General features: G+C 33.2%; 1 protein-coding gene across 1 annotated transcript in view; it reads right to left on the minus strand.

Moving 5' to 3' along the window:
* The window catches only part of ME1 (malic enzyme 1, NADP(+)-dependent, cytosolic), a 127,168-nt gene that overhangs the window by 70,052 nt on the left and 45,439 nt on the right, over positions 1-11,677 (minus strand). The window contains exons 4-6 of the mRNA XM_004673654.2: positions 10,742-10,817; positions 8,201-8,362; positions 726-829 (exon numbers count right to left, since the gene is read on the minus strand). Coding sequence (XP_004673711.1) covers positions 726-829; positions 8,201-8,362; positions 10,742-10,817 — 342 coding nt within the window. The remainder of the gene's footprint in view (positions 1-725; positions 830-8,200; positions 8,363-10,741; positions 10,818-11,677) is intronic.

An 11,677-nucleotide genomic window follows, 5' to 3' on the forward strand; every position in this document is an offset into this window, starting at 1 on the left:
GTTTTAAAATAGTCCATGATTTCTGTGGATATATAATAAGGGAGTTGGCTGATCATTAGTGTAACAAAATTCTCTCAGACTACATTACTAAGTTATGGTGGATTTCTCTTCTGTGAAGGCAAAAAATTGGAGAATTTCAGAGTAGCACATTACCCACTACTAAGCGTGACCCTGACTAGATAAAATACAGTACTGCATGTATTTCAACAAAAAGCTATAGATTTAATCACAGATTTGTAGGTAATGACAGGATGTCTTGTTTCTTATTCCATTCTAGATCCTTGTGGACTGTACTATCTCATATTCAGTCCCCACTTCCTCTGCTTTTCTTGCCATAAAAGGGTCAGATATACCCACAACAACAACTGAAAATCGTTTTATCAGCAGTCAAAAAGTATAGAATGTGAATAACTGTGAAGTATTTGCTTGGGTAATTTAGCAACTGGCACTGATTCATTCACCATAATTACACATTTCTATAGCCACGGGATATGCAGATTATGTTGAAATGAATGTTTAGGGTAGCAACAGAGAAAATCTTTGGGGTAAGCACATGACATTATCATACAGCTACTAAGTTGTGAGGATGTGTGTACATTTCATTTAAATTACTCTAATCAGTAAACATACTAATCCAACAAACATGGATTTGTTGTACTTTATTATATCATCTTTAAGTTTTTGAAAATCAACTCAAATATAGATAAAATAAAGATCATACATACTTGGAAGAAACTGCCTCCATGAATTCATCCAAAAAAGCATCATACTCAGGACCTCTCACTCTTCTCTGCCGTAATCCAATGTATAATGGATCTTTAAGTAACTCCTAGTAAAGAAAAGTAGCCACAGATATGTAAATAACTAGAGGCAACTCACTCATTCTTTCCCAGTCTCAAGTTCCCCATCTGTATGATAAGGATGGAAATGTAAATAAAACCTTTCCATACAGATTCAGAATCAACCTATAACTATTGCTTAATACTATATAGGATATTCTATTATAATTATATACAAATGAAACATGCCTACAGGTTACATAATCAGTAAATATTAAAAATATTCTGCTTTACTCTGGGAGAAAGTAAAGAAGATCACTGTGACGTTAGTTAGAAAAGCACAATAAAGATATTAAAGATAAAAGTTGCCACAGGAAAAAGAGCTTAAATTCTTATATTAATTTAGGATAAAGAATGAAAATAATTCTTATTTTGATTTAAAATGATAGTTAACAAAGATTTAAAAGTTTTTAGGCTTGACTAAAGTTTTCTATCAGTTTCTAAAACTGAGGTAAGTACAAAGGGAAAAAAAAGAAAAATCAAGAAAACAGATTGTAAAGATGTAAACTTTTTTCTGTGTACACATGTCATGTGCGTAGAAATACTAAGAAATTTATCAAAACATCCATAGAAAAAATATATAAACTTAACACAATCATAAGACATAAGGTCATACCCACAAATCACTGCATCTTTCTTAACTTGCAATGAACAGCTGAAATTGAAATAAAATGTATAACTCCATATATAAAATCATTAACTTCATAGGGACATATTTGACAAAATATGGTTAAGCCCTGTATGTCGGACGAAACAAAATACTGATGGCAGAAAATTTAAAAGACAAACTGCTTTGGCAGAGTGGAAACAGGGACGTACGTCATGTATAGAGGAATAAATGTCAGAACAGTAACCTTGAATAACCTGAAATAAATAAAAGCTACCTAATGAACTTATAAATCTAGGTAAAGAGACTTCTAGGCAGAATGTTGAGAGATATAAATTAGTTTCTCAGAGCCATGTGATTGATAGATAAGGTTAATACAGAGATGAACTAAGAAAGGGAATGCCCAGCCCATGAGTGAAATTTAAAGAGAAAGTAGAAAACACAACTTAAGACAGGGTCAGTCAAAACCAAACTAATAGTAAGCTCTTAACATCTGACTGTAAAACAGGCATCCAGAAGAGGAGGGGTGGGAGAGTGGGGCAATGCAGCCAGTGAAGGATTATTGGGGTACTGCAGGTACTGCAGGTTGGCAGGCTACATCTATGGAGGTTGGAACCTACAGCCCATAGAGCACATACAAAAATGTAAACCTGCCTTATCTCAAATAACATACTTTAGAGAAAATAAAGAAATAAAAAGTTTCCTTTGTTTTATAAAAAAATAGACTTGTTTGCAAAAGATTTCCATAATAAAAGAAGGCCAGCAGTCAAAGGTCAAATGAGGTGTGTGTTTCTTTTTTGATTTTTAAAGATTTATTTATTTATGTATACAAGAACTGGGATGCAGGCCAGAGGTGTGGGGGCTGTGGGTCAGCTCCCTGTCTAGGGATCAAGCTTGTGCTGCAGTGGTTACAGGTAGCTTCATAGTGCTGCAATTTAACCCCTTGCACCACCAAGGAGACCCTGAAGTGTGTGGTTCTAACAACTTTTTTGTAAACCTCAGAATAAGTTTTAGACTAGCAGACTATTTTCTCACCCACTTTTTTTTTTTTTGGCTATCTCCAGTACACAGAAATACATATAGAACTCTGATATATCAATCAATGTATGGAGACTGTTTGTTTTGAAAAGAATTATGAGCGGGTCCTTTTATTGAAGGACTGGACTGTGAGGCAATAGTCCCATAAAGAAGGCCTACCAAGGTACTGTACTACTTCCATAAAATGGGAGAGAGACACATCAAAATGAAAATACTACTCTGTCCCTAAATTTCCACAAGCAGGAAGCAAAGCTGAGAAAGGCACTCAGCTACAACAGTCATTTCTTACTGAAAAAGACAAAAGCCAACTAAGTGCCTCAGGGAACAATGAGCTATAGAACCATTCTAAGGAAAAAGAACTGGACCCTCTTCAAAGTACATTCACTGCCCCCTAAATTAGGTGGCCTAGCAACATGTGTCCAGTAAGATTTCTGAATTGTAAAGAACCATTTAGAGCTCAATTATTTCTATACTCCAGTTTGAATGACAGTGTTGACCATGTTAACTATGCCTGCCTCCCCACTATTTGGTAAATTACTATGAATCATTTAGAAACATATGATTCTTATCTCTCCAATTCTGAATGACAGTATTGGTTATGGTTGTTCTGTCCCTGACTCATCACTGTGTTTGATGTGGGGTGGGGGGAGCAGCTGAGAGGAACCACACCAAGAAGCAAAACACAAGAAATTTACTTGTACCTATACTTCATATAGAAGGCAAGAATTCTTGACTTTGAGACCACTGTTACCACTGGAATAGAACTTTCGTGGATAGAGATGGAGATGTGTATACGTTGACAAATAATTTATGAAAGATGAAGATCTAGATGGAAAAAGGCCTAGATGTTCCAAGCATCCCAGCCTTCTTAGCCATCCCAGCAAATAACAAACAGCAAAATTATAATAATTATATTAAGTCACTAAGTTTGGACATGCTTTGTTATAGGTAAATGATACATTTTTTTTTCAGGTGTGGTAAAGTTAAGAAAGTGAAAACATTTGAATCATTTGAGTTGGGATTTGAAACAGAAATTACAGTCCAGCTCATACCTGTTGTCCTAGTGCAATTAACAGCAATCTTCATTTATTATGAGAATGTCTTGGTTTGGCCAATACATTATGTGGCCATCCTACTTACAACAATGAGTTAAAAGTTTTTCAACCAGCTGGACATTAGTATACTTAATCATATAAATATATTTCAGATGAAAAGTAAAATCTGAACTTGAGTGTTGTTGTAAAGCCCAGCTGTTCCTGGAGGCACAAAACTTTAAACAACCTACTGGCAAGTTTCTGAACAGCTGAGTTTGAAGTGCCAATGAGCTACTAATAGTTGCCAGAGTTAAAATATTTTCTCCATGTCTGGATTATATTTGGACTGCTAAAATGTGAATCAGAAAACAGAAGACAATTGAGAAAAGATGTTACATGTCTCTACTTCTCTTGTCTCTCATTTTTTCCCATGCTAATAAAGTATATATCATAAGGAAGTGTAGCTTAATTAACAATTAAGAGTTAATTATAAAGATTTATGAACAAGAAAAAAGGTTTTGAGTTAAATGAAAAAGTTATAATGTCCATTCATAATGTCCCTGTCAATTTCATGATAAGTAAGGCTTGAATAATGACTGTATGGTTGGAAATTTCACTGACAAAACAATGTGTACAAAAAGCAATTTAACAAGAATACTCAATTTTAATAATGACTCATTCAATGGATAAAAAATTTCATATAGCCAAGGGGAAACACTCAACAGATTTTTCTTGAAGAATAAATGAGACCTGATATTATACAAACACTTAAAAAAGAGGAGACCTTCTTTAACGATAGGTGTCACAAGAAATGCACATGATGTCACTGAAGACTTATGAAGACACATAAGCCTTATAAGACTTAGGAAGACACATTAGCCACATGAAAGAAGGGAAAAGATTAAGAGGAAAAGGAATAAAGGGCAAAGCATATGGAAACAGAAAAGAGTTCCAAGAAAAGAGATAAGGCGCCCTTACTGGTGATGCAGTGGGTTAAAGCACAGCACTAAGAAGCTAAAGCCACTTCAGAATGAGTTGGATCCCTGCCCAGAGTTGATCCACTGGTGCAGCAGACCTCTCCTGGCCCACCTGCTGCTCCCCTCAGCAGTGTACTTCGTTGATCTGCCTGTTCGTCTCCCTGCTCTGTCTCTGGTGAATCCTCTCACTGCCCCAGCACGTCTAGCCTGTACCCCAGTTCTGTATGCATAAATAATAAATCAATTTTAAAAAGAGAGAGAGATAACAAGGGTAAATACTGGAAGAATTATCATACTTGTTAGCACTGTTTCAATTTCTAGCACCTTTAACATTTTTAGTTTAACAGTAATGATTATCAACTTTTACCTTATGCTTGCCTCTTATATTGCTATCTTTTCAATCTGAAGTTTCTGATATTACAAAATATTTTCTTTATGTTTCAAGTTTTTTTATCTTTACAAAATAAAGATACACTAAACACTAAAAAATATAATTAAAAACAAAGAGTATCAATAATCTCTACCCATTTAGGACTAGCCACTACTAGCAGCTTGATGCATATTTTTCTAGGAGCCTTGTTCAACTATAAGCTTATATCTATCCAAATGTGGAGCAAAGCATAACCCCTTTTCACAAAGGAACACAGTGTGAAAAGTTGTCATGTCACTAGATGAACATTTTCAAATCTTATGATCTGAATTGTAACTCTGCCCTCTTAGAATGAAAATAAAAAGAACCTCCTCCCCTCAATTCATATGTAGCAAGTCTGTCTACTTTTGTTGTAGCTGCAAGAATATTCTTTGCACATAGATATGTGCATATATATAAAATATAGAAATACAATAAATATAACATACAATAGAATATATGTAGTAAAATACTTACATATAATATTACCCAGCAACTGTTTTTCTAATATTGTTAAACATTTTCCCATAAGTTTATTGACCATTTTTATTTCCTCACTTGTAATTACTTGTGTCCTTATGTCCTTAGGCAAATTGTATATTTCACATTTGACATCTTCTTATTAACTTAAATCTTCTCTAAATATCGAGAACATTATAAACCTTTATCTGCCAAAATGTTATGAACATTCCCATTTAGTACTCACTGTTACCTCATATTTATAAAATGTAATAATTTTATTTGCTGCTATTTAGTCATTACTTTCAAATTTTAAAAAAACCCGATCCCCGGCCCTCCCTAGTGGCGCAGCGGATTAAAGCACAGCACTGAGAAGCTAAAGCCACTTCCACATGAGTTCGATGCCCACCCTGAGATGACCACATGGTGTGGCAGACCTCTCCTGATCCTCCCGCTGCTCCCCTCAGCAGTGTACTTCATCTATCTGCCTGTTCTGCTCCCCACTCTGTCTCTGGTGAAGCCTCTCGCCACCCCTGAGCCTCTGGCCTATACCCCAGTTCTGTATGTACAAATAAATAAATCTTTAAAAAAAAAAAACCCGATCCTGTAAAGAAATACTATCTAAGTTTTGCTGTTTCGCTATCTCATCAATAAGATTAAGCAAGTATCTGTCAATATTCATTCAGAAGTCTAATTAATACTTCTGAAATGTCAGCATACATAGGAGTTAAATGGCATAAATGATTAAAGTAGTAAAAATAAAAATGATTAAAATTTGTTTCAGTAGTCTGAAGTGTGCCAGGATTTTACATTCTTACATCATATTCCTGGTAATTCTGAAGTGGCTGGTTCATGGAATACACATTCAGAAACACTTATCTCAAACTTAAAGTATTAAGTTAAAATTATTCTATTTCCCAAAAAGTCCTGTCTCATGTTAATATTTACTCTATATCAGTTTATGTAATGGGTATTTCTAAAGTATCTCACAAACTTCAAGAAGTTCTTGATCATCATAGTACATATTAATCCCACTTTCTCTGGACATTGGTATATTGTCTCAGAAAGTAGATAAGAGAAATTTTTGATATAACTGTCATCTTCTAATTTTAGAGACAGTAAAGTAAAAGGACACCACCAAATGTACAGCTAAAGTACCTTTTTAAAGAAACACATAATTTAGTTTTTTAAAACATGAACTCCAGCTAGCAATTTGCTAATACACATTTTTATTACAAATTTATTAAATATGATGTATAGAAAAAGATAATCTATAAGCAGATAGCATTATATACAGTTAGAGACTGAGAGTAACTGTCAAAGAAATGGTTTGCTAACTATCTTCCTTAATGGTTTGTGGAATGTCATTATCAAAGCACTTAATACATGTTGAAGCTATTTACAGATGTATACCCTGTAACAGATTCACAGTATCCTTCTGACAAGACCTTAAATTACTGACCCTGACAGTCACTTGAGTTTAACTAGGCAGTAGATGCTTAATGTTTGACTAACTCAATAAAATCCACCTAAGACCATTTGAAGAGTTTCACAAAGACCTTGAAGCTAAAGACATATTCTCCAGTGACCTGTCAAGGGGTTCAAATTCCATCATTCTTAATTCTCTTTCCAAATATCTCCAAAAGTCAAATAAAAATACCTAGCACTTGAACAATAGATTCACTTAGATCTATTTTCTAATTTAGCAGCTTGAAAACCTTGGAGTTTTAAATATAATGTGTATTAGTGATGACTATTCCTGTTCATCTCTTCCTAGAAATTTTAAGATGTTTTATAGATGTTTTCACTTTTAAATTTCATTCTATTTCAGTGTACTTTTTCACAGAAGAATGTAATTAAATACACACACACATATAAAGGAAATCTTTATGTTCAGTATAAATATATTCAAATTTTGGGACAATTTTTAAAGAAATCAGCTTTGATAATTTCTATGTCATTTCTGCTGGCATGGATGTCATTTCTGCTGGCACAGAAAAAGAAACTGCATGATAAATAATGTGTTTTTAACAAAATGTATCCTTTAAAAGGCTAAGTGAGCAGTAAATGAAAGTAATATTATAACTGTGTAAAGAACACACAAAAAATATTCTATTATGTTATTAACAGATATAAAGTTACATACTAAAAATTGCTGTAGAAGAGAACAGGGAAAATAACTATGGAAAAAGTACATAATGATAAAAAGGATCAAGGTCTTATTTGACAAACTATTCTGGATTGAGGTATGAGATTTGTACGCAGCATTCTCATGCTCTATCCTTAACCGACCATTATTTCATTTCTTTTTCAGAAAATCCTACCTTTAATTTCTAGTAACCATCACCTATTACTAATTAATAACTATCACCTATAACTAATTAATTAATAGCAATAAGTACTTAGCAAAGGACTTGACTATTCTAAAATACTGATGGAAAAATGGTATGGGTATCCCTCATTTTAAGAATGATGAATTCTAAACTCCAACTCAGCTACCTCAGATTCAAGGAAGGCTTTGAGAACAAGATTTCAGACTAATCATAACAGTAAGTGCTTTGGGAAGAGTTCCAATATAGTAAGAAAATAATAATTTTTAAAAAGAACTACGATATCCTAAAGCAAAACATCTTTTATAGATGTACAGGATAATAAAATACTAAACAAGGTAGTAAAAAATTACATTGTAGAAAAAAGAAAAGAAAAAATAATTTTCTTATAATAAAAGTTTTGAGAAAGGTCTGTCTGATGAGAGAGAAAAACAGAAAAAAAGGAATCTCATGAAGTGCTATTTTTAAGGTGAAGAGCTAGCTGTTTTACAGAGTTCAATTATTTACCTCATTTTCTGTTCCCACATCTAGAGTGACAGGCAGACATTCCTGAGGATTCATCCCGCCACAAGCTGTATACAGAGCCAATTTACCCACAGGGATACCCATGCCATTACAGCCAAGGTCTCCCAAGCCAAGAATACGTTCTCCATCAGTTACCACAATAGCCTAGGAGGAAAAGAAACATTACCTATTAGTAGATATTCACAAATCCTGGGACACATTTCCTGTTCTCTATTTCTGAAATTAATACTTATGTAGGAATTACTGAACTGTCAAATCCATGGTAATTGAATACATGGAAAAGAATTTACTAAGTGTGGAAAAGTAGAGAGAATAAATTTGATGTGTATTTTTTATATTTACTAAAATACTTATATATATGCATATTTTTGAATCATATACAGTGCAGTAAACAACATTATCTTAATAAAAAATATAAAAAACAAAATAGAAATAAAGTTTTAAGTACTTAATATATGATTAACTTAGTGTTGAATATACAGGCCTAAGCTTAATAAAAATTATTTTAAAATACAAATAAATTATTTAACATACAAAATATTTACTTTAAAATACAAAAAGAAATGATTAATTTGATATTGGAAAAAAAAGAGTATGCACAAAACTACTCAGTCTTCAAGCAAGTGGGGCAAACTGGAAGAATAAAGTAAGAAAAGAACTCAGTGACTGAAGTGAAACTTAGAGCACCCTTGAAACTGATCACACCCACTGAGTACAGTTAGCATCCATCATTAAATAATGCATAACAACTGAACAGTCCTCCAAAAAGCTGCTGCTCAGTTTATGCATATCGGCACCACCTTCCTCTTCTCACAGTAATGTGGGGCCATCCTTTTAAATTCCTAGAACCACTTGAAATTGTTCCTCCATATATGAAATCTTTTATAGTCTTCTTATCTGATAATCTTCTATAGGATTTAATGAATTTTGTACTTTTCTATATCTCTGGTCATGTATACTTTTTAAAAACATGGGCTATTTTCTGAGAGCAGCATTGTGATGTATCTTTAAGATCCAAAAAATTATTTATATAATGCTTTCCAACTTTATTAAATCCAAAGACTTGCTATGCCTAATTTTCATAAGTTCCAATTTTAAAAGGGATTTAAAATCATCATTTTCATGTATTTTTGATAGTACATCTAAGCTGAACTTTTGTATTGACTATCAAGTCAAAGGAAAGCATTATTCTTTTGAGTTTTTATTCTCTAAGCTCCTCTCTCATCCCGACCCATTAATTTAATTAGGAAATATGTCACAGATGCCTAGGAGGTTGTAGTTTAAGCAATTCCCCCTCTCCTCCATTTTAGCCATTTGTTAAGTTTACTTTAGTGTTTGAAGGCATTTGAAATTTCTTTTATATCATTTAAATTAAGGTAATACAGATGTACTGTACTGTATATGATTTAGAGGTACAAATTAACAACTCTTCAGGTATATATCACCACATCACACCTACCATCAAAGCACCATCCATGATTAAAGGTTTGAGAAATTTTTAAACTTTGTTTTTAGGCATTTGATCTTCCATCTTAGTTCAAGCCTTATTACAAAGGTATGTTTGGAGCATTTGATTTTAATAGTAATTAATTCTCTGAAATAAAAATAAACTCATATGTCACTAAAAGAAAATGCCCTTGGTTTTTGTTTTGAACTATTTTATCTCCTGTTTAAGAAAAATAAAGCAACTGGATATCTTCTGTATAATAATGAAGTCACAACAGCAGTAGGCAGAACAACTTAGGCAGGGAAAGTGAAAAAAATGGGGAAGATTGGAAATATATAAAAACATTTTTAGGGTCCTCCCTGGTGGTGCAGTGGATTGGAGTGCTGCACTGCAAAACTAAGTCCAGCCCTAGCCACTTCAAGGGGAGTTCGATCCCTACCCCGTAGGTGATCCACATGGCACAGCAGACTTCTTCTATCTAGCCCGCTCCTCCCCTCAGCAGTATACTTTGTCTGTCTGCCTGTTCTGTTCTTCACTATGTCTCTGGTGAATCCTCTTACCGCCCTTGCACCTCTAGCCAGTACCCCAGTTCTGTATGCATAAATAAATAAAATTAAAAAAAAAATTTTTTCTTCACAAGTCTGCTTCATGAGCCTTAAAAAGTAGAATCAACTGTATTCACGACTGTTCAAAAAGAAAAAATAATTAAAGAAATCTCACTTCAGAAGTCAGACTGAGATGTCTTTGTACCATAAAAGGCATCAATTTATTCAATCTAATCTTAAAATACACCACAAAATTGCTGAGCACCTAATAAAAGAAAAAGGAAGCTAAGGAGGGGACAGCATGTTTATCAACATTTAAAATGAATAAATACTAAGAAATTATAAGTAATAAGGAAATTTGGTATTTAAACGTATCTGAATAAAATCAACTTACAATATATGCAAAAGCGAAAAGGGCTATAAATTGTTACTACCAGAAAAGTCAATCAAGCTACTTAAAATGAAATTGTCAGTCTGTTTTGGTCAGGATTAAGAACACATTTGCCACAGAGGAACAATTTGATAACTCACCTTGATGACATCTTCTGGCCATGCATTAAGAACGGAAGCAATATGTCCTCGATCATGGATACTAATAAAGAGACCTCTGAAAGAAAAAAAAAAGTAGTTTTAATTTACTCCAAACTTGTCAAATTATCATGAAAATTTAAAGAGTATCATAAGTCAGTTTAATATAGCTTCATTTTTATCAAAATAGAAAAAAATGACTTCCTTAAATAAAGGACAGGAATCTTCAAAATAAGTGCGAGATAAAATACACTGGCATCTACAATAAAGGTTCTGACATATTCCAAAATATTTTTAGTTAAAAAAAATTAGTGTTTATACACAGAATTTATAAAACATGACAGTTCTACTCACAAATTAATTTACACTCTTTCATTAACTAAAACATGCAAATGCACTTTGAAAACAACATGAAGCTTATGTTACTAGGCATTTCCAGTACATTTACAAAGTAAAGATGAGAACATTGTATTAGAGGTGGCTGAAGTGACTAACACTGAGGGGTCCTTTCATGTGGAACTTGATTCTTTGATTTGTAGTCTTATTGTTGTTTGTAAATCAATAACTTTGACTCTTAGCCTATATCTTTAATTGCTCACCACAGCCCCTGTCCAGTTCCCTGTAATCTATGAAAGTCTAAGCGGTACCTTGGAAATTAAAATAAAAAATTTAAATTACTTAACTTCATTTAAAAATTTTACTTCAGTTTTCTTAAATGCAACTGAAAATAGAATACTTTATATAACAAATGTACAGCTTGATAAATCATTATAGGGTAACCACTCTTCTACATAATATCCACATAAATAGAGAATCTTGTCAGCTATCCAGAAGCCCTACACATTTCACCAGATCAAAAACCCCTCCCTTTTTTTTTTTTTTAAAGATTTATTTATTTATTCGTACAGAACTGGGGTACAGGCCAGAGATGCGGAGGGT

This window comes from Condylura cristata, unplaced genomic scaffold, assembly GCF_000260355.1.
Source record: "Condylura cristata isolate star-nosed mole 26May11 unplaced genomic scaffold, ConCri1.0 scaffold00001, whole genome shotgun sequence".
Taxonomy (NCBI): Eukaryota; Metazoa; Chordata; class Mammalia; order Eulipotyphla; family Talpidae; genus Condylura; species Condylura cristata.